This window comes from Saccopteryx leptura, chromosome 3 (assembly GCF_036850995.1).
Source record: "Saccopteryx leptura isolate mSacLep1 chromosome 3, mSacLep1_pri_phased_curated, whole genome shotgun sequence".
NCBI classification, from domain to species: Eukaryota; Metazoa; Chordata; class Mammalia; order Chiroptera; family Emballonuridae; genus Saccopteryx; species Saccopteryx leptura.
Window position 1 is genome coordinate 220,061,425 of NC_089505.1, and position 23,578 is coordinate 220,085,002.

General features: G+C 40.9%; 3 protein-coding genes across 6 annotated transcripts in view; 1 reads left to right on the top strand and 2 right to left on the bottom strand.

Annotated features, from left to right (window-relative positions):
* The window catches only part of MRPL30 (mitochondrial ribosomal protein L30), a 40,400-nt gene extending 18,809 nt beyond the window's left edge, over positions 1 to 21,591 (bottom strand). For 2 of the 3 annotated variants that reach the window (XM_066377608.1, XM_066377603.1), the window contains exon 1: positions 17 to 139. The gene's annotated coding sequence lies outside the window, so the exon portion shown is untranslated. Of the gene's footprint in view, positions 1 to 16; positions 140 to 21,507 lie in introns of those variants that run through there. The other variant, XM_066377610.1, reaches the window with a different exon arrangement.
* On the top strand, positions 140 to 14,034 carry MITD1 (microtubule interacting and trafficking domain containing 1). Of its 2 annotated transcripts, XM_066377598.1 has the most exons (7): positions 140 to 390; positions 8,083 to 8,184; positions 9,871 to 10,007; positions 11,185 to 11,271; positions 11,976 to 12,091; positions 13,664 to 13,724; positions 13,828 to 14,034. In XM_066377598.1, exons 1-7 carry the CDS (start codon positions 240 to 242, stop codon positions 13,921 to 13,923), a joined length of 750 nt encoding a protein of 249 aa, XP_066233695.1. In that variant the 5' UTR covers positions 140 to 239; the 3' UTR covers positions 13,924 to 14,034. The 2 variants fall into 2 exon arrangements, with proteins under 2 accessions (XP_066233695.1, XP_066233696.1); XM_066377599.1 differs by lacking the exon at positions 11,185 to 11,271.
* LIPT1 (lipoyltransferase 1) lies at positions 17,962 to 21,619 on the bottom strand. Its single transcript, XM_066377597.1, has 2 exons — positions 21,508 to 21,619; positions 17,962 to 19,201 (listed from the first exon to the last, which is right to left on the bottom strand). Exon 2 carries the CDS (start codon positions 19,198 to 19,200, stop codon positions 18,079 to 18,081), a length of 1,122 nt encoding a protein of 373 aa, XP_066233694.1. The 5' UTR covers position 19,201; positions 21,508 to 21,619; the 3' UTR covers positions 17,962 to 18,078.
* Positions 21,620 to 23,578: the final 1,959 nt, after the last annotated feature.

The window sequence follows — 23,578 nt, forward strand, 5'->3', positions numbered from 1 at the left end:
CTCCGCCTGAACTTACCCACCACCAGGAAGCTCCACAGGAGACAGACCGCCGGGTGCTACACTCAAACTCCGCCCTACCGGGCGCGCAGAACACCGCGCTACAGTTCCCGCAGACTCCCTTCCGTTCAAAAGCCAGCAAAAGAAAGCGCAGGCTCCTCGGTGTCACGTGATCAATTCCCGGAACCGCGGCGCACCCGTCCAACTGGTTGGGGTGGAAACGGAGAGGCGTTTGGAAAATTATGGCAAAATCTCCGCTGGGGCTGGATTCCCAGACGGTGGCGGCAGCCGCTATGCTGAAACGGGCAGTGGACCTAGACTCCGAGTCCCGGTTCCAGCAGGCTCTAGTGTGTTACCAGGAGGGCATTGACCTGCTCCTGCAGGTTCTAAAAGGTGAGCGAGGAGCCCGGGAGGGAGGATTGCAGAGTGAGCGGCAAGTGCCGCTGTGTCCGGGCGGCGTACGCGTAAGTGATTCTTGTGCACCGCAAGGAGACAGACACGGAAGGTGGCACATTTCACAGCTCAGGTGGACTGATTTCTTTTTTGTCTTTAAGATGTCATCAAGAAAAAGGGGGCGGGGATACGACTATAGATGTTAAGCGACAAAGCCAAATATAATCTCTAAACTGACTGTAGAAGGCAATTTAGATCAATTTGGAAAGTTAGAATATGGATTTGTTAGCATGAAAATTATTAGCATTGTTAGGTAGGAGGGATTTCTTCAAAAACTTTTTAATTTTTAGAGATGTAGACTGAAGTATGTCAGGAAAAACGTTGAAGCAAATGTGACAAACAGTAACAATTTTAAAATCTAGGTCCTGGGTAATAAGGGTATTAATGACACTATTAATCTTACTTTTCTGTTTAACAGTCTCATTAAAAGTAAACAAAAACAAAATCACCCTGGGAGCTTCTGCAGAGGCTGATCTTAATTTAAAACTGTTTGTGGACGTCTACTATGTGCCAGAGATTGTGCTGGTGTTAGGATTATTTGGTACTTCACAACCCTGAATAATTACATAACAGAGTCTCACTGTTCTTGTGTTTATGAGAAACATGAGCCTGATGTGTCCTAGCGATTTTTTCAATGTTTGGGCATATATTTGAAAGGCAAACTCTCATTTCCTCATCAATACATTGAAGAATTTCTTCTCTTTTTACTCTTGTGTTGAGTGCAGAAAACCCCCACCATACATATCATCTTAACTTTACACCAAACAAAGAATAGAAGAAACTTTGTTCCCCTCCAGTCTTTCCAGGGAACATGGGGGTAGTGTAAACAATCCAGCACCACAGCCTAACAGCCTTTTGCAACCTAATCAGGCAAGTGAGGTGGGGGGTTGGGCAGACTGTCAGCTTACAGCCAATTCCCCACACCTCTGTCCCCTAAAAATCTAAACTCCAAAAACCCTGATGGTTTTTTGATCCCCAACAGGCACATATTTCTCTGGAATACCATAGGGCACACCTAGAAATCATCTAGGGCGCACCAGTGCACCCTGGCACGCACTTTGAGAACCACTGCATTAAAAGCATGATCTTGTTGTTATCCTCATAACGTAAAAAAGTAATGTTTGCTTTCCCGTTCTGCTGCAATTGGTAGAGTCACAATTGGAAGCCAGGGCTTTAAAGACTGGTATACTGATGCCCAAAAAGTGAGATGGTGTACAGTGTCTGTCGGGTGGAGCACTGCTCCAGTCCTGGCACTTTAGAAACCTGAGGCGGGAGAATCACAGGAGTGCTGCTCCAGTGTGCTCTGCTAATCCTCTGGATGTTACAGAGACAGTGATGTGATCTTACAGGTTAGAGTAGAGATGGGAAAGAACTAATACAGGGAATAAGTGCCAAGAGAGAGCTATAGACAAGTGCAGTGAGGATTTAAACAGTTGAAGGTCATTTGGAGGTAGAAATGTGGGAGTGGCTTTTGAAGGTCTTTGGAGAGTAATAGAAATGTCAGAAACCGGAACTTCAGCTAATTGTGTTCAAATTCTGTCTGCTTTTTAACCAAACAAGTAGTTCACTTTGGTTCAGCATGTATCTATAGAGTAAAAGTGAGAAGTAAAGGTTAAAGGTCATTGGGTCTTAGAGCACACTGTGGATAGCCTTGACTGCTAAAGATTTTACCTCATTTCATGGACAGGAGAAACCACTTAAAGTTTTTACAAAGCAGTGATATAATTAAAGTTGCATCACAGGGCTTGTCTCTTTTAGGATTATGCTCTTCTCTCAAATATTTGCACAGCCTGTTCCCTCTCCTCTTTCAGTCTTTGTGAGAGGCCTTCCCTGACCTGCAGGGTAACATTACAACCCCACTCCAGAATTCCCTCACCCTTTCTCCTCTCTTTTCTTTTTCTTTTTTTTAATTTTAGAGAGAGGAGAGTGAAGAGGTGGGTGAGTAGTGAGAAGCATCAACTTGTAGTAGTTGCTTCTCATGTGCTTTGACTAGGTAAGCCAGGGGTTTTGAATCAGCAACCTCAGCATTCCAGGTCGACGCTTTATTCACTGTGCCACCACAGGTCAGGCATTTTTCGTTAATAGCACTTAGCACAATCTAGCATACACGTTTTACCAATTTATTTTAATTGTCTTTCCTCCCACCTAAATGATAAGGGAGAATTGTGTCTGTTTTACTAACTGCTATAACCCCAGTGCTTACCAGGGGTCTCCAAACTTTTTACACAGGGGGCCAGTTCACTGTCCCTCAGACCTTTGGAGGGCCGCCACATACAGTGCTCCTCTCACTGACCACCAATGAAAGAGGTGCTCCTTCCGAAAGTGCGGGGGGGGGGGGGGCAGATAAATGGCCTTAGGGGGCTGCATGCGGTCTGCGGGCCGTAGTTTGGGGATGCCTGGTAGACTAATGCCTGGCATATAGTAAATTATCAATAATTATTTCTCCAGTAATCAGTGAATATGGCAAGAGTGTACGAGAGTCATTAACTTGAAGAGACTGAAGTCAAGCAGACCCATTAAGGAGCTCCTGCAGGAATCAAGATGAGAAGTGATAAGGGGCCTGAATGAATCAAGGAGGTGACACTAATATTAGGAAAAGTAAGAGATAGTGTGGATATTGAATTACTGGTATTGGCACATGACCAAAAAATTCAAGTGACTCACCTGACTGCAATAACCGCTTTATTGCAGTGATCTAGAAGCGAAGGTGCAATATCTCTGGGATATGCCTTTGTGTATATATTAGTAAACCTACATATACAGTGTGTCCGTAAAGTCATGGTGCACTTTTGACTGGTCACAGGAAAGCAACAAAAGACAGTAGAAATGTGGAATCTGCACCAGATAAAAGGAAAACCCTCCCAGTTTCTGTAGGATGATGTGGCAGCATGTGCGCTTGTGCAGATGATGACATAACACCGTGTATACAGCGGAGCAGCCCACGGCCATGTCAGTCAAGATGTGGATGGTACAGAGGAAAGTTCAGTGTGTTCTGTGGCTTGCTAAATTCGAATCCGTGACCAAAGTGCAACATGAATATCGGCGCGTTTATAACAAAGCGCCACCACATAGGAATAACATTACTCAGTGGGATAAGCAGTTGAAGGAAACTGGCAGTTTGGTGGAGAAACCCCGTCTGGTAGGCCATCAGTCAGTGACAAGTCTGTAGAGGCTATGTGGGATAGCTACCTAAGGAGCCCTAAAAAATCTGTGCGTGAGCCCACATAGAACTGCACTGAAACTGGGAGAGTTTCCTTTTATTTGGTGCAGATTTCACATTTCTATCGTCTTTTGTTGCTTTCCTGTGATCAGTCAAAAGTGCACCATGACTTTACAGACACACTGTACCTTTCTAGTTGTATTGACTGAGGGTCTAGAACTGGAATGGACATCCTTAGTAGCAGTGAGCATACTTAGCACCCAGAAGTTGATTTCTTGATTCCATTCTCCAATAAAAGGAACCAGGGCTCCTTGGAAAAATGGTTGCTTCCAGGACTGGGGCAGGAAAAATACTGAATGAATTTAAAACATGTTGCACCAGGAAATAAGTACTCAAAAAATGATGGGGCATGTTGAAAAAACAGGAGCCAACATCCTCAAAGCCAAAGCTGATAAAATTTGAGCAAGAAAATAATTATATTAGATTATAACCCATAGAACAGAATAAAATACCCATGAGTCCATATGGATATAAATGAGTAATTGAATAAATAAGTAGATGGGGATAAGGAATAGTTCTTTACAGTAGAATTCCAATTAATAAATGGAAATGATGGCAACAGAAAATCATCATTTGGCAAACATTGTAGTAATACTTGTTGCTGAAGGACCATCGATGGATGCTAAAATGAATGGGTGAGAGAGTGATGAGAAACAGGATGTCCTGGATTTCTTTCCACAAGATACTTATTAAGGAGCATATGTAGTGATATTACAGTGGAGACTTGTGAACTCCACCTTAAACAAGAGATCAGAGTTAACATCACCAGTATTAAGACACATGTATCCATTGAAAGGAGCACAACACTTCTGTGATTTTCTTGTGAAAAATGGATAAACTCTAATCATGAGAAAACATCAACCACCCATAATGAGAGACATATACAAAATATCTCACCACTACTCTTTTTAAATGTCAAGGTCATAAAAGGCAGAGAGAGACTAAGAAACTATTAAAAATTGGAGGACTCAAAGGAGGAGGCATAAAAAATAAATTCTTTGTGGGATGCTATCAAAATAAACCTTTGACAAAACAAAGAACAAAAACCACATGATCTTATCAATAGACGCAGAAAAGGCTTTCGATAAAATACAACACAATTTTATGTTTAAGACTCTCAACAAAATGGGTATAGAAGGAAAATATCTCAACATGATAAAGGCCATATATGATAAACCATCAGCTAACATCATATTAAATGGCACTAAACTGAAGGCTTTCCCCCTTAAATCAGGAACAAGACAGGGTTGTCCACTCTCTCCACTCTTATTTAATGTGGTACTAGAGGTTCTAGCCAGAGCAATCAGACAAGACAAAGAAATAAAAGGCATCCATATCGGAAAAGAAGAAGTAAAGGTATCACTTTTTGCAGATGATATGATACTATACATCGAAAACCCCAAAGAATCCACAAAAAGACTACTAGAAACAATAAGCCAATACAGTAAGGTCGCAGGATACAAAATTAACATACAGAAGTCAATAGCCTTTCTATATGCCAACAATGAAACAACTGAGAAGGAACTCAAAAGAATAATCCCCTTCACGATTGCAACAAAAAAAATAAAATACTTAGGAATAAACATAACAAAGAATGTAAAGGACTTATATAATGAAAACTATAAACCATTGTTAAGGGAAATCGAAAAAGATATAATGAGATGGAAGAATATACCTTGTTCTTGGCTAGGAAGAATAAATATAATCAAGATGGCTATATTACCCAAAGCAATATACAAATTTAATGCAATTCCCATCAAACTTCCAATGACATTTTTTAAAGAAATAGAGCAAAAAATCATCAGATTTATATGGAACTATAAAAAACCCCGAATAGCCAAAGCAATCCTAAAGAAAAAGAATGAAGCTGGGGGCATTTCAATACCTGACTTCAAACTCTATTATAGGGCCACGACAATCAAAACAGCATGGTATTGGCAGAAAAATAGACACTCAGACCAATGGAACAGAATAGAAAGTCCAGAAATAAAACCACATATATATAGTCAAATAATTTTTGATAAAGGGGCCAACAACACACAATGGAGAAAAGAAAGCCTCTTCAATAAATGGTGCTGGGAAAACTGGAAAGCCACATGCAAAAGAATGAAACTGGACTACAGTCTCTCCCCCTGTACAAAAATTAACTCAAAATGGATCAAAGATCTAAACATAAGACCTGAAACAATTAAGTACATAGAAAAGACATAGGTACTCAACTCAGGGACCTGGGTTTTAAAGAGCATTTTATGAATTTGACTCCACAGGCAAGAGAAGTGAAGGCAAAAATTAATGAATGGGACTACATCAGACTAAGAAGTTTTTGCTTAGCAAGAGAAACTGATAACAAAATAAACAGAAAGCCAACTAAATGGGAAATGATATTTTCAAACAACAGCTCAGATAAGGGCCTAATATCCAAAATATACAAAGAACTCATAAAACTCAACAACAAACAAACAAACAATCCAATAAAAAAATGGGAAGAGGATATGAATAGACACTTCTCCCAGGAAGAAATACAAATGGCCAACAGATATATGAAAAGATGCTCATCTTCTTTAGCTATTAGAGAAATGCAAATCAAAACGGCAATGAGATACCACCTCACACCTGTTCGATTAGCTGTTATTAGCAAGTCAGGTAACAGCAAATGTTGGAGAGGCTGTGGAGAAAAGGGAACCCTCATACATTGTTGGTGGGAATGTAAAGTAGTACAACCATTATGGAAGAGGGTATGGTGGTTCCTCAAAAAACTGAAAATAGAACTACCTTATGACCCAGCAATCCCTCTACTGGGTATATATCCCAAAAACTCAGAAACATTGATACGTAAAGACACATGCAGCCCCATGTTTATTGCAGCATTGTTCACAGTGGCCAGGACATGGAAACAACCAAAAAGCCCATCAATAGATGACTGGATAAAGAAGATGTGGCACATATACACTATGGAATACTACTCAGCCATAAGAAATGATGACATCGGAACATTTACAGCAAAATGGTGGGATCTTGATAACATGATACGAAGCGAAATAAGTAAATCAGAAAAAAACAGGAACTGTATTATTCCATACGTAGGTGGGACATAATAGTGAAACTAAGAGACATTGATAAGAGTGTGGTGGTTACGGGGGGAGGGGGGAATGGGAGAGGGATAGGGGGTGGGGAGGGGCACAAAGAAAACAAGATAGAAGGTGACAGAGGACAATCTGACTTTGGGTGGTGGGTATGCAACATAATTGAACGACAAGATAACCTGGACTTGTTATCTTTGAATATATGTATCCTGATTTATTGATGTCACCCCATTAAAAAAATAAAATTATATAAAAAAATAAAATAAAATAAACCTTTGGTGGAAAAATTGGGGAAATAGGTTTATAGATGAGTTAATAATGTTGTATCCATGTTAATTTCCTAACTGATATTTGTACTATGGTTATATATGTTAATATTAGGGGAATCTGGGCAAAGGGAGTATACCATTTTTGGAACTTTCCATAAATATAAAGTTAATTAAAAATAAAATGTTTTAAAAACTGTGATTTTAAAAATAAAAGTATTATGGCGGCGCAGCGGTCAGAGCGTCGGCTTGGGACATGGAGGACCCAGGTTTGAAACCCTGAGATGGCCAGCTTGAGCACAGGCTCACCTGCTAGAGTGGGGGTCGCTGGCTTGAATATGGGATCATAGACATGATCTCAGGGTCACTGTGGGCCCAAAGGTCACTGGCTTGAGCAAGGGGTCACTCCCTCTGCTATAGCCGCCACTCGCCCCCCCCCCCCCCCCGTCAAGGCACATATGAGAAAGCAATCAAGAATAACTAAGGTACCACAATGAAGAATTGATGCTTCTCATCTCTCCCTTCCTGTCTGTGCCTCTCTCTGTCTCTCTCGCAAAAAAAAAAAAAAAAAGAAATTCTATGGAAAACATAAGCAATACCAAAAGGAAGGATGGGGCTTGAGGTAAGATTTCATTGATAATGTATATTCAAAATTACCTGACATTTTGGGGTGGCTAAAAAGTGATTGAGCATAAACTATAATGGTGAAGTCTGGAAGAGAAGCTGGTTTTGTGAAATTGTTAATTCTCTTTCGCTTATGCTATGATTTCAAACTTGTGGGTGATTAAGGCAAAATAGGCTCAGACTGAGGTTTGACATGTACTAAGCCACCTTTGTCAACTCACCAGATTTGGTGTATTCAGCAGCGAGAGACAGTGTCCGAGTCCCCATTCCTAAATCTGCTTGAGAAGCTTAGTGCACAAGTGATCAAGCCAAATTTGTGTGCTTTCAGACCGAGGACACCATGCTAAGGAGAAGGAAATATGTGGGAAGCTGGAAATAATGCCTGTACTAAATAGAAAAACTGTTTTTGAAATTTGGGAATATATTTTTCAATTTGTAGGCACCAAAGATGATACAAAGAAATGTCATCTCAGAAAAAAAATTTCTGGCTACATGGATAGAGCAGAAAACATAAAGAAATACTTGGATGAAGTAAAAGAAGGTAAAGTGGTTGTTTTAGAGAATGTGTCCATTGTCTGTTGACAAAACCCATGTCACCCAGTGTTTCTGGCTCTGCCTTGGAGCTTTGTGTGGTCCGGACCATTTGTCCTGGTTTACTTTGCATTTCTGCTCCCTTATACAAAAGTTATTCTTAACTTTTTTTGTGGGGTGAGTGGGAAGTGAGGTGGTAGTCAGATATCTTCTTGAGAATCTGATGAAAGCGACAAATACTGTAGACCTTTGCCTGATGTTTTAAGGAATTCACAGATCCCTTGAAGCTTATGTGTGAATCCAGTTTAAGTTAACACTACAGAGGAATACTGAATGTGAACCCTGTATTTAAATTGTATTTCTCTTTATAAAATGACTAAAATACTAAATTATCTAAAGAACTTCTTTGGGATTTTGTTGTGAATCAAAACATTTCAGAAGTTAAATATTCCTAATGATAGAGATACAATAGTATTGTTCCCTTTTTCTTACTAGTTCTCTCCTCACAAGCTTCCAATTTATAAACATAAATATAAGAGGCCATTGCCACGGTTGCTTAAAGTGCACATTCCTGCTGCTTTCTGCAGCCAAAGGAGCTACTGCCCTAAACAGCAATGCCTCCAGCACCCAGCTACTCTTCCTTGCTCTCCTGACCACAGCCTCCTTCCACCCCTTCCTCCTGTTCTGTACCAGCCCACACCCTGGGTACCCCATTGAGCCCTCTGTTGAAGGGAATAAAATTGTTTCCTTCACCCCAAATTGAAATCTACAATGAAATTTCCCTCCAAAACACTGATGAAATACAGTAATATCAGCATTGTGGTTTGAATGCATTGGGTCAAATTAACCTATGTGATTCGCTTGGCTTCAAAATGGATGCATAGTTGCTAACATTGTATCTGTGTAAATATTAGGAACAGAATCCAAAATGCAGATTTTTAAAGTTTCAAAACGCAACCACCATATAGATTGACTGTCCATTAGGGGTCATATTTTTTAAAAATCTTAAAGATTTTTGATAACTTATTCAATAATTTATTTTGAATGAACAAACACATTGGAAGTTCCCTACTGATCCTCTGGCACCCTCGTCTTTGGGTTGGGTATTGAAAAGTACTATCAATTTCTGCTTAAAACACTTCCTACAAGTTCTAAGAAAGACTTCTAAACTCCTTATTAGACTGCATATATGTATTTAATACTTTAGCTATTAAATTGCAGGACATTAAAGACTTAAGTCTGAAGAGAAGGACCAGAGAGCCACTGCATAATAGCTTGTAGTTTTACTCATGGTGACAAGACTGTCAGATATTTTTATACGTGCAGTCTTCTCTTGAATGAAATGCCTGGTTTCTAGGCATTTAAAGAGCTTGTTCCAAGAAATCTCTCTGGACTTTCTCTCTTGCCTGGCCTTGGTAAAGGCAGAAATCACGCATGGAATGGTTTGCCTTATTTACCTCTGTGTAGCATCTTGCCATGTGCCTGGTATACAGCCGGCATTCGACAATGTTTGCTGAGTGAAGGAATTAAAATTAATTTGTATCTGATTCTGATTGATCAGTATATATAAATGATCAATCAGATCATAATATGTATAAAATATATAAAATGTATAATATGTATAAAATGTATAATATGTATAAAAATAAAATAAGTCATGTTTCATGGTTTTTTTATTAAAACGTGTGTTTTGTAGATGGAAAATATCACAAGCAAATTAAAATAGAGGAGAATGCAACAGGTTTCAGTTATGAGTCACTTTTTCAAGAATACCTTAATGAGACCATTACAGAAGTTTGGATAGAAGATCCTTATATTAGACATACTCATCAGGTGAGTCAAACATGCTAACATGTGATGAAATGTTATTGAAAATGTATGAGTTAGTAGTAACCTATCCTACAGCTAGTGCTCAACTTACAACCACGATTGGTTCTGACAGACCGGTCGTAACACAATTTGGTCGTAAGTTGAGTAGGCTATATGTACAGTACTGTGAAATGATGTTATAAAAATCTTTAAGTCATATTTTATCATAATTTTCTTTCATTATTGTTATATATCATAATTTTCTTTGTTCGTTTTATGCCATTTGTATCATCTCTACACCATTTTGTTTCTTATTTTTACATTCGTCAGGTTTAAGTAAAACACTGCATTACCAGTACAAAATAATCCAGTTTCATCAACATTGAAAATCTGTTCTGCTAAATATCCCTCATCTGTAATTAATTCATCCAGACTGTCAACAAACTTACGTGTTCCTTCTTCATCTGCATTCGTTGCTTCTCCAGTCACTTGAACACTATGCATTTGGAATCTTTTCTTGAATCTCTGGAACCAGCCAGTGCTTGCTACAAATTCTTGACTGTAATCTTCTCCAGCACGCTCCTTCAGAGTCTGAAATAGACTTCTCGCCTTCATCTGCACAGTAAAAAGACTTAAAGGTGTCTGTTTTTGAATTTGATCTTCCATCCAAATATATAGCAATTTTTCCATTTCGTGGATGGGCCCGCTTTGTTGCTTTGTTATAACTTGATCGCATGGGTGCAGAACCTTTTACAGCTTCACGAATTCTTTCTTTATCTTTCAAAATCGTCGACACAGTCGAGTGTGATAACTTTGGATCACGTGCGATCACATTCACTTTCTTTCCTCCTTCGTACTGCTTAATTACCTTTATTTTTGTGTTGAGATCGATGGCCTCTCTTTCCTTCTTGGCAGGCTGAGGTGTAGACAAAGACAATTTCCTCTTGGTAGACATCTTGGGAGGGGTTTGATGAAAAATATCCAAGACACAAAACACAAAATTGCTGTACCGAGTCTAGTTGAAATGGTGCACACGGAGATGGTAGTGCTGCCGAAGCTGGTCCGCACTGTCGTACTCCCAGCTGGGCAACGCTTGCGCTGCCAGACGCGGAGTAGTTGTGGCTAGCGATTGTGGTCGTAAAGTCGAATGGTCGTAAGTTGCAAAGGTAGTAAGTCGATCAATACCTATAATGTCTTTCAGCTGTATAACTTTCTGCGATTTTGTGAGATGCTCATTAAGAGATCATGTAAAGTGAAAACAATTCATCTTCTCACCTCCCTGGATGAAGTAGGTATCTGAAGGCATTTATTCTTTAACTTCATTTTATTTAGTTGCAGTTCAATCTGGGAAAACCTGGATGTAATGCTTCAGCTAGAGCTATTTCCTTGGGATGAACTTATTATCTAACAATGGGCATAAGACACTTTGAGAAAGTGCTGTTGATTTTAGTATCTTGTACCTTGCATTTGGTCACTTTGCTAAACTCTCTTATTCAAAGTTTGTCTATCTTGGATGTTCTATAAGGCAATCATGCTGTCTGCACTATTGACAATTTTGTCTCATTTTTTTCCTACCAGTTATTATATGTATCTCTTTTTGATTGATTGCATTCTGGGGGGATCATAGCATGATAGTGGGTGTCTTTCTCTTGATTTTGATTTACATAGGATTGCTTCTAAATAATTCAGATTTCTAGAATTAATTTGAGAACAAGCCAGCCTCATCTGAATAACTAAATAGCATTATTAAAATACATTTTAGGAGATCAGACAGAGTTATGTCCATATTAGAAAAAACTATTATTTTGATAAAAACAACTGCTTATAAACCACTTCATATTCTTTGCTTGCATTTTTAAGATTAATAGACATTGGAACTAACTAGTATAGAGGCTTTCCAGTTAATTTACCTATGATACACATTGCATAGCTTGGGGATAACTTAAAATATTAATAACTGAGGTAGAAAATTGTATTTTTTCCTATTAACAGGGCTTTGGGAAAGAGCAGCAAACTAGTGGCCTGAAAGAAATAAAAGAGTCACTCATGAATCATAGAGTGCTGTTGGAATTAGAATACTCTTCTTCAATACATGACCGAGAAATTAGGTTAGTGTATAGTAATATTTTAACTTTTATGCAGCTGAAAAATACTTATTTTTATTTCTCTCATGTTTTATATAATTGCATATAAATATTCAATTTAAATATTAAAGTTTTAAAATAAAGCTCAATTATATTTTCACTTTGAAGAAAAAAAGTCTGGCTTATTTTGTCCTGTATGTGAGTTTCACATCTCCTGATAGAATAAAATGTACAGGATCTGTGTCATGTGAGAGGAGGAAGTACTTCTCTGTTTAACTGTACCTATTGTGTTAGTGTAGCAGGAGAATTTATTTCCTTTTCTAGTAATACTGATGTTCATTTACTGTGGCTTTATTTCTTACAGTTTATAAAATATTCTCATAGGCAAGACAGTATGCTGTGTCTGTAAGGAAACAGCATATGCTGTTTTTTAGTGGTATGTTCCCTCTGTTTAGTATGGTGGCTTTCATATGTTTGTAGCGATGGCACCCTCAGTTTTAGGGAAAACTTGAGTACAACCTAAATGAAAAACATGAAAATGGAACTGCTGTGGTTAAAGCAGAGGTTAACATCCAGAGCTCTTCCTGCTTACATCCCCCATTGCTAGGTAGGAAAACCCGTGAAACACTACCACAGTCTGCCTGAGGATACTTTGAAACCACGTATTGGCAGAAGAAGAAAGTTTTATCAGCAAGTTGCAATTCAAGAGTCAGTTTTAATGTATGGGGGTCCTCAGATTACGACACAGTTCTGTTCCTACCCTAAGTCACTTACCTATCCTAACGCAGTTGTAAAGTCATAATCTAGAACATAAAAACACAACTAAGCTACAGAAAAAGGAAAAGGACATAAATATACTGTATTGTATACTGTACTGTAGTAACAGAAAAAAAAGAAAAATGAGTGTAAAAAATAATTCCTGGAAGGTGGGAGAGAGTAACCTATTGGGAGGAAGAAGCTGGAGAGGCAGGAGAATCTGCAGAAGATGCTAGAGATACTGGGTCAGGTGAATCAGGATTGCCTAAGGAATGTGCAGGAGATGCTGGAGATGATTCTGCCTGTACTACAGGTGTTTCATCTCAGGAGGCAGCTGATGTAGAGGGTACACCCGGCAACCCCCATCTGGTGTCAATGCTCTACCCATCTGGGGCCATGCTTGCAACTGAGCTATTTTTAGCGCCTGAGGCAGAGGCTCCTTGGAGCCATCCTGAGTGCTGGGGCTGACGTGCTCAAATCAGTTGAGCCATGGCTGCAGAAGAGGAAGACAGAGGGGAGGGAGGGAGAAGCAGAGGATCGCCTCTCCTGTGTGCCCTGACAGGGAATTGAACTGTGTTGACGCTCTACTGCTGAGCCAACCGGCCAGGGCCTTAATGTAATTGTTAAACTCTTTATCAGCTACTCAGATCAACCCATGGTTTCTGTAGACATTGTTTTATTGTAGACACAGCCCATGAGTTATCCCAGGTTGGGTTCAACTCATGCTACTCGGGATGATTTTTTGTTAGTGGGAGATCTGCCAACACTTCATATCCTGCAGCTTTGAGAATTGTCTAACATAACTGTATGGAATATAACACTATATACTGATTTCTACAGATTCAACAATGGATGGATAATTAAGATTGGACGGGGACTGGATTATTTTAAGAGACCACAGGTAGGATATAGCCTTATGAATGGATAGTCCTCTTTTTGTATTATTTTAACAACATGGCTTTGGTCCTTTTGTTAAAAAGAAAAACTCTTTCTTCTCTTTTTAGGGTCGTTTTTCCCTTGGGTATTGTGATTTTGATTTAAGACCATGTTATGAAACAACAGTGGACATTTTTCATGATAAGCACACAAGAAAAATATAAGTAGTAGCTTAGTTTACATTGTATATTTCTATTTTAAGTGAATATTGGATTTTTTTTTACTTTAGCTAGATCACTCCTATAATGTGTGAATTTTACAATAAACTTATACATTTCTACTAATTTGTGGACCCATTGTTCAATTGTGTGACCAATCTTAAGTATTTTTGTAAATATTTATATATTACTTAGATTTAGTGTTTTAAGTCATACAGTTAATTTAAACATTTTACCAGCTTATCTCTTACTTAGCTGTTGGAGTGAATCAACAAATATTGAGCACCTATTAGAAAGATGAACTGGATCCTAGTGAGGTAGCTCAGTTGGTTAGAGCATTGTCCTGATACACCAAGGCTGCAGGTTTGATTCCCAGTCAGGGCACATGCAAGAATCAACCAATGCAATACAATATATAAATGATATATTCTAGAATTGTATACCTGAGACCTAGATGTGGTGTCCACACAAACCATGGCATATAGAACCCTCACTTGGAGCCTGTATTGGACTGTTGAAAGCACTATAACATACCATACCCACGTGATGCAGTTCTCAGATAAGTTATCCTATCTCCTTAACTCTGACCCCAGCAATATATATTTGACAATTACCACTGTTTTTGGCAGTGGTAGACTTAATGGTTCCCAGTTGGCATTTCTCTTCAGTACTGATTTGATTACTCTAATCCAGAGGCTGAATTCACAAGTAAAGGTTTGCAGAGTTTGACCTGGTATCAGTGCCCAATATGTTCTGTGGTATTGGAAAGATAAAAACCTCCTATTCTTATGGGAGCAAACACCCAATTTGCCGTGTGAAAGGGACCTTCCTGTCCAGAACTATTAGCCCTCAATAACCATCAATGGTGATGAGGGGGTCAGAAAACTTCTGAGGGTTACCATGTATCAGAGTACATCTGGCTCCAGTATTAACCAGAGTTATAATCTTATTTCTAGGGGACCAGTGAGCTCAAATGGGCCCTCTGATTGCCCCCAGTGGCCCCTGGAGGTGATCTGGGCCTGCATCCTATACCCAAGGCATGGGAGGCACCCATCCCAAATAGGTGGGGGTATTTCAGGCCCCCACTGGAACAGGCAGTGTATGAGGAGTGGTAGAGCCTGGAATGGCAGGGGCAGGTATGAACTGTTGTTCAGGTTTTAAGGTTTTCCACAAGCCAACAGTGTTGAATTGCTGGTCTATCTATGCAGCTAGGGTCCAAACAGCAATGAGGTCAGACAACATCTGCTTCTAGTTTACTTTCACTGGACCCTTGACAGCAGACTGGATTGACCTTTTGGCTTCTCAAGTTTTCTGTCTTGGGTATTTCTCATAGTCTGTATGTGTTCCTAGGATTTGTTTGGTTCCTCCTAGATCATCAATGGACTGCCCAGCATCAAAAATAACACCACGTGACTAGGCTCAGTGTCCCATGTGTGGTGCTGGGGACAGACTAGAATATCTTGGCTTTCATTCCTGGAGTGACTGTGTATCTCAATCATTTCAAAGCAGGGATATAAATAGCTTATTTCATCCTTAACTCCCTAAGGATTTGTTGTACCTCCTCTATTGATTCCTAGCAGATCCTCATTGGGCCAAGCCTCCCTCCAGGACAGAATAATCCAGTCAATCCAGTCTTTAAGGGAACATGTACAGTACCTTGAACCCCAAGTTGTTGTTTTAAGCCACCAAGTTTTGAAGTGCTTTGTTTTATAGCAAGAGATAACTAATAAGACCTGGAATACTCTCTACTTGCCATAGCTGCTTTCTTCTCATTCTTCAGGTCTCAGGTTCAAAGTCATCTCCATGATAGCTCAAGCTATACAGCCTTTATTACTGTCTATTATAATTACCTGGACTTTTCTTTCGTACTATTCTCATTTTGTAATTATTTACTATTTGTTTGTTTACTTTCCTCATTAGGCTTGTGTTTTTTAAACTCAGATCTTGACCTATTAATGACTCATAAAATCATTTTTAAACAAACTAAAATTGGATATAAAATATCAGATAACAGAATGATAAACACTGTATTATGAACTTGTTAGGTATATAATGTGTTAGTGCACAATATAAAAAATATTTTTACTCTAGTTCTTTAAAAGTTCGAAAGCCAACACATTAAACCAGTATTTTTAACCACTGGTCCGCTGACTGATGCCAGTATGCGAAAGAGTTAATTACCCTGCTGTTGTATGAAGTTTATAGACCCAGTGATCTTAGTAGAATTTGCTTATGCTCAGGGTGATTGCCACTAATAAGTTTGTATCATCGATGAAAATACTACTGAGATTATCTTAGATATGTTTGGGACATGTAGGCTTGTTTGAACATTTACACCGTACAGAGCATTTACAAGTCACGCACAATAGACAAAAAGCATTTAGACAAACTTATGCATCAGACATGTAGAATTCAGAGGTCAAGCACCATCTTGTGCCATGTTTGTTGTGTGTTTCTGTTTCCAGCCAGCTAGCTCACAAGTCCCCAAGTGTAAAGGGTTTACTGTCAATTCCTGAGGTCAGTGACCATGTCTTTCACTCATCACGAACACCCAACAACTAGCAATGCATCTGGCACATATTAGGCATTCTAAATAAACACATAGTAAGTTCTGTGGGAATAAGTTCATGTAAATGAACTGTAGAGACAGGAAATGGTTGGCAGTGATGTTACTCTTTTAAAAAGTGTGGCAGTGAAGAAGTGGAAAGAATAAAACCTTGAGCAGGAGAATTTCGTGTAAAGGGGAGGCATAAGCATGTTCATTCACTACAGGTTAAGGACCCAGTGAAGGTCGAGAGAAGATACAAAATAAAGAAGATAAACATTTGGTAGTACAAGGCTTAAACATGCTGGAGAAGACAAAAACTAGGATACAATTAGAGGGGTCAGCTTTAAGGAAAAGGAGATTGGATGAAATGAGGAATGTTGAAAGCATGAATAGACAGCTAAATGAGGTAAGTTTTGAAGGCCTCTGCTCTAAATTTATGAGTCAAGGTTTGTTACAAGACTGAGAGCAGTGGAATTCTGAGCTGAAGATGAGTGGGAGCATTTAGGAATAAAGCCTCTGAAAAATGAGAGGGAGTCAACAGATGAGTTGAATCTGACACCAACAGAATGAAGGAATACAAAGTTAAAACTAAATATGAATTGGGTTATTCTGAATGATAATGTGAATTTTCTTCCCACATCACCTGCCAACTGGGAATAGGAGTAAAAAATCAATTATTGGGGCCCTGGCCGGTTGGCTCAGCGGTAGAGCGTTGGCCTGGCGTGCGGGGGACCCGGGTTCGATTCCCGGCCAGGGCACATAGGAGAAGCGCCCATTTGCTTCTCCATCCCCCCCCCTTCCTCTGTCTCTCTCTTCCCCTCCCCAAGGCTCCATTGGAGCAAAGATGGCCCTGGCGCTGGGGATGGCTCCTTGGCCTCTGTCCCAGGCGCTAGAGTGGCTCTGGTCACGGCAAAGCAACGCCCCCTGGTGGGCAGAGCGTCGCCCCTGGTGGGCGTGCCGGGTGGATCCCGGTCGGGCGCATGCGGGAGTCTAACTGTCTCTCCCCGTTTCCAGCTTCAGAAAAATACAAAACACACACACACACACAAAAATTGTTGGAATTAAAAAAAGTGTCTATGGTAAGTCAAGAGAGAGGCAAATGAGAATGCTGCCAAGAAGGGGAGTAGACTTGAAAAATAATTCAAGCTAAGGAGGGGGGGATGACGCCAGAGATCAGGGAAGAGTTCAGGGCTTATACAAGTACAGTAGGCTTGTTTAGTGGGAGAGGATGGAAGGGATAAGAAGATATAACTAAAAGGGAGAATTTTAGAGTTTAAGGTATCAGAGGTGGCAAGAAGCTTGAGTTGCATCACTCAGAGGTAAGAAAAAGAACCCACTCCAAGGCCAGTGTCCAATACAGTAAACCTTCCCAAGATGGTAAGAGGCAGGAGCTGAAACAGAAATGCAGGCCAGGTATTAAACTCAGTGAGGAAAGACTCAAAGTGTCCTAGAGGTCAGCAGAGAATACCAACAAGGATAGGTGATAGACACAAATGAGAAGTTACTGAGAGAGACTAGGCCCTTTTAATTTTACGAGACATACAATCAATGTACACTGAAAATTTTTATTCACTCACTGAACCTTTATTAAATATTAATAAATTTACCTGTAATCACATTATTCCCTTAATTTTTTCACAGAGAATATTCCATTTACTATGTAGTTCATTGTCTGCTGGATATGTTCTATGTAATATATTTTTTAGCATGGTAGTTTCCATTGGGCAAAACTTACTGCCAATAAAACCCGAATTTAATTTGTCACATATTTCCAGTGGCAACCAATGACCAGGGGCTTCAATATTACAGACTTCAATTCTCCCATTCTTCACATCTATGAATACTTTAATTTCCAAGTGTGACTGTTCATGTAACACATTAAAGGAAGTATTTACACTGAACTTTGGAGTTTTGCCATAGATCCATTCCCAGGTTTGTAGTTCTTTGGCTTTGCTATTTATTCCAGGAAACAGTGTCTCGTCTGTTGGGTTTATTAGGTTGATGTGATTATCAATCTGATGATAAGCAGCATACTCTGCAGCAATAGCATTTGTGAGTATTTCACAGGTCAAAGTGGGGTCTTTTTCCAACAGACATTTTACTAAGGAAGGTATGCTGGCAGTGGCATTGCTCCTGATCCCTCGGTAAGGGCTCTTGAGCAAAGACGACAAGAGGGTCCCATCAGTACCACATAACAAAGTGCAATGGTGATAAGCAGTAGTCCGGCCAATCTTAGAAGCTGTTCCTGAGATTTTAAACTGTCCATCAAGTAAAAGGTCAAATCTTTTGGTAGGCTGCACATCTAGCTGGGGTTGGACAGCATTCAGAGCTCTCACAACTAATTTTAGATTTTCCATCCTATCGTACTTCTTTTTGGTTGTAAAAAAAGTCAAATTGATATTGCCCATGTCATGGTAAACTGTTCCTCCTCCACTTCTTCTCCGAGCCAGTTTTACACCTTTTTCTCTTATCAGAGTCAGGTTACATTCCTGCCAAGGATTCTGATGCCTACCAATTACAACAGAGGGAGAATTTCTCCAAAAGAACAGAACTGGCTTGCCTTCTAAGTTCACATGGTCATGGATCCAGTCTTCCACAGCCAGATTTTGGTAAACATCATTGGAAACTGACTGTAATACGAGTCCACTTTTTACTGTGTTTTTAAAGCCTGTTGCTGGAACCTTGACGTTACAAAGTAACTGGAGGCAGTTCTTCTTTGAAAATGAGGTCAGCATGCTTTTAAAAATGGAAGACAAAAATTAATTGATTGAGAAAAGGAAAATTGTTTTCTAGTTACCAATTCTTGGTCATTTCATCCCAGTTTATCTAATTCTCTACTCAGGAAAATTGCTCTTCTTGCCTTTTAGCTTTAGTATTGGTCTTTAGCAATTCTACAATGAGTACTCAAAGGAAATAAATGAAGGTTATTAGTTCAACACAGGGGTCCCCAAACTTTTTAAACAGGGAGCCAGTTCACTGTCCCTCAGACCGTTGGAGGGCCGGACTATAAAAAAAACTATGAACAAATCTCTATGCACACTGCACATATTTTAAAATAAAAAAACAAAACGGGAATACAATATTTAAAATAAAGAACAAGTAAATTTAAATCAACAAACTGACCAGTATTTCAATGGGAACTATGGGCCTGCTTTTGGCTAATGAAATGGTCAATATCCGGTTCCATATTTGTCACTGCTAGCAGTAACAAGTGATATGACGCACTTCCGGAGCCGTGACATGTGGGTCCCGCGTCACCTGAAGTAGTACTGTACGTGAGTGACGCTGTGCTTTGCAGCGCCGCCACATACAGTACTCCAGGAGCACAGGATGCATCACTGACCACCAATGAAAGAGGTGCCCCTTCCAGAAGTGCGACAGGGGCAGATTAATGGCCTCAGGGGGCCATAGTTTGGGGACCCCTGGTTCAACAAATCTGGCCTCTACTACAGGAAAGACATTGGTCTTCCCATGTGGGATTCATTAATGAACCAAATAAAATAAAGGTGAATAGGGCTATAGAAAAAAGAGAGTAAGGTTTGGAAAGGGAGGGCTGGAAATGCATATGTAGGAGGAAATGGGCTGTAATTTTAAATAGGTTTGACAGTCTAGGCTTTTTTTTTTTTTTTTTTTTTTTTTTTTTTGGTATTTTTGTATTTTTCTGAAGTTAGAAGCAGGGAGACAGTCAGACGACTCCCACATGCGCCCCCATCCGGGTCCCACGCGGCATGCCCACCCAGGGGGTGATGCTCTGCCCATCTGGGACATTGCTCCATTGCAACGGAGCCATTCTAGCGCCTGAGGCAGAGGTAATGGATCCATCCTCAGCACCTGGGCAAACATTGCTCTCATGGAGCCTTGGCTGGAGGGGAAGAGAGATGGAGAGATAGGAGAGGGAAAGGTGGAGAAGCAGATGGGCGCTTCTCTTGTGTGCCCTGACCAGGAATCGAACCCAGGACGTCACACACTGGGCCCATGCTCTACCACTGAGACAACCAGCCAGGGCCTAGGTTTAAAAAGGACCTTTGCCCAAGGATTGAGAGCTGAGGGAGTTCTGCTGAGCATTCATGTGCCAAAAACTGCTCTAGGCCCTGGCTACAAATAGGCCTGTGAGGATGAAACATTTTGACTAAACCCTGAAGGGTGAGAAGAATCATTCAGAGAAAAAGTGGAAACAAAGGGCTGTCTGAAATCACTTGAATGCCAACTTTTTAGTTTACTATAGAACTATAGGCTGTCAACCAGATATTCAGATCAGACTGTCCAACTTATCATAATTTTGCTTGGTGAATACAGAATCCAAACAGAAGGACTGAGTTATATAATTTCAATGTTCATGGGATGAACCCATTGAAACCACCTTCTCAATTTCTGGGCTCTCCTGCTTAAAACCAGGACATCTTCTCTCTCTTAGAGGAAGCCTGGGTTCATTTGTGACAGGTGCACCTCTCTGCTATTCTGGGATTCAGTTACAGATAGGTCTCTAACTGAATGGTGGTACTCTTTCGTCATCAGGATATAGTCAAGTCTTGTAGGCCTGGTAAAATTTTGTTTCTTTCAACTAACTTTGCATTTCTCTACTTTCACCTTGTAATGATGGTTTTTATAGTTTTTCCTTGGAGGACAACCTTACTTCCATGTTCTTGGGGACACTCTTCACAGCCAAACACGCTTCATCACCGAACACAAAGCAAAAAATAATCCAGTTTCACTTAGGAACTTGGGCAGACCCAGCTCCTTCAAAAAAACCCTTATTCTGCCATCTCTGACAGAGCGCCGCTTACCCAGTTTCAGGACCGTCGTGTGCACGTTTCCATTTGCCTTGCCGGCTCTTTGGGCGCGCACACGGCTGGCACCCAACACGTTTTAGTTTTTACTGCTACTGGGGAGAAACCTTTTCCAACCGCGGAGCTGACTACTCCTAAGGTCTGAGTGCACACCGCGGCGCCTCCAGCCGCAGCTTGTAGAGCCGGGCCTGGAGACCCCAAGGTCCCCGCCCGCCCCAGCCCACTGCGCCTGGAAGCCCGCGGCTATCAACCCACCTGCAGTTTCTGATCGCGCCCACCACCGCTCGGACTCGTGCGGGTAAGAAGTGCGGTCTCAAAACTTGTTGGCCGCGCGCACAGCCGCACGCCCCGCCCCCGGCACCGCCCCGGAAGTAGCGCGAGGAGGTGGAGCCTCGTACTGCCTCGGGCTTGGGCGGGGCAGCCCGTGGAATTCTTACGGGTCCCGGGGAGAGGCCGTGCTAGCGTCCAATTAGAGGCGGGGTTGTGGTGTACGATGTCAAGTCTTAGAGCCCCGGCTCAGATGGACGCTGCCTGCGGGACAGTAGAGCTAACGGTGACGGTGGCGAAGGGAGGAGGGAGTACTTCGTGGAGCGAGTGTGGGCAGTCCGCCAGAAGCTCTGGGCAGGCAGGGCACACGCCAGGCCCGAGCGCCAACGCCGTGCTCTTACTAAGCGTTCAGGCCTTGCGCCCGGTCCTTTACGAGTCTCCTGTTTTACAGCCCATAGGTCAGATCACACCACGTGGGAGGTGAGGAAACTAAAATCAGTTTTGAAAGTCATGGCATTTAAAGGAATAAACGCTCGTATTACCCATACAGAGATGGCAACTGATAGGGAAGACTGGTCAGAGCATACACAGGGAGGCAAATGAAAGTTATTATTTTCTTGGGATGTCCTCACTGCAGTTGGCAAAAAGTCCTTATGGCTCAGCCAGATGGGAGCAAGCCAAAGCTTCAGGTAGCTATTGCTGCGTGTCCCAGTAGAGCCCAAGCTATAAGTGGATCAGGCATCCCTGATTCGACTTCCCGGTGCAGTGGGACACTCCTGCTTATCAGCAGGGCTGGCAGCCTCTTTGAGACTACTCTTGAGGTGGCTATGAGGATGCTGTTAAATGCCACTGGAGGAAAGATACGACCGACACACAAATTAGTTGCAATAATCACACAGGCAATTTATTACTCACAAATCCTATCGGCGTGCCTGGGTACAGCTTAAGGGGGCCCATCTGCGTGCTCCTCTTGGCTGTCTTTGGTCACAGCTCAGAGCTGCGTGGAGATAGTCCACATCAACGTTGGCGTCTGGGTGACTACTGCAGCACGAGGGCCCCTCAGCTTTAATACCTTTTTGGCCAATGCCTTCTAACAGGTGTCACCTACAGGGTTATTATGTCAAACCACCTTTTTGGGAGTTCCTTGCAAGGAATCACCTCTATGTCAATCTGAAATGTTTACATTAAACCACTTTTTAAAGATGTTCTTATTTACATTACAATTTACTTTGTAAATTAATGTAAATAACACCAAGCCACTTCTTATCTAGGTATAACTTCACACACATACTAACTGGGCTCTGCTTGAAACTCAGAGTCTGTTTATCACATTACAGAGTTATGGCACTAAGCCACTATATTAATTCCTATCCAAATGGCATAACTTTAATTTTAATAATTATTTTTAATATCATTTTAATTACTTTTATATATCTTCCATATTTTTATATTTCCATATATTTAATTACTATAACCTTATATTACTACAACACTGCATAACGGACTGCCTCAACCATTAGTGGCTTAAAACAGTGATTTATTATTTCTAACATGTATATGGGCAAGTTGGGCGGTTCCTCTGCTGGTCTCACCTGGGCATTTGTACGTGGCTTCGGTCAGCAAGCGTTGGCTGAGTTGGAGTAGCTTCGGGGACACCTCAGTTCAGACTGGGCCTTGGAAGTAGCACTTGAGCCACATCCTGTTAGCCAAAGCAACAGCAAAGCAAGCCCAGAGTCAAGGGATGGAGTAGTAAACCCCACCTCTTAATGAGAAGAGCCCAAAGAATTTGTGGTGCTCTTACTCAGTCTTCCACGTAAATCAATCAGTTACCATACAGACCACCAAGACTTGCATCCTGCAGAAAGAAGCATCAGTGTTCACAGTTTGGTGACGCTGATAGGGTAAATGACCAGGGCTTCATAGAAAGCTACAATAAAGACACAATGGCTCCTCACTCAATTCATTACCCTTTTGATTGAGGTCACTCCGCATTAGTCTTTCTTGTGTTATACAGATGGGAATAGATTTTGTGAAGTTAGTCCCAGTCGTAGTTTTCCTA

Excerpts from the sequence above, each read along its gene's own strand:
- MITD1 (XM_066377598.1), top strand. The coding sequence starts at position 240 with ATGGCAAAATCTCCGCTGGGGCTGGATTCCCAGACGGTGGCGGCAGCC. Across the intron at positions 391-8,082 it reads GCTCCTGCAGGTTCTAAAAG|GCACCAAAGATGATACAAAG; the intron begins GTGAGCGAGGAG and ends TTCAATTTGTAG. Across the intron at positions 13,725-13,827 it reads ATTATTTTAAGAGACCACAG|GGTCGTTTTTCCCTTGGGTA; the intron begins GTAGGATATAGC and ends TTCTCTTTTTAG.
- LIPT1 (XM_066377597.1), bottom strand. The coding sequence starts at position 19,200 with ATGCTGACCTCATTTTCAAAGAAGAACTGCCTCCAGTTACTTTGTAAC.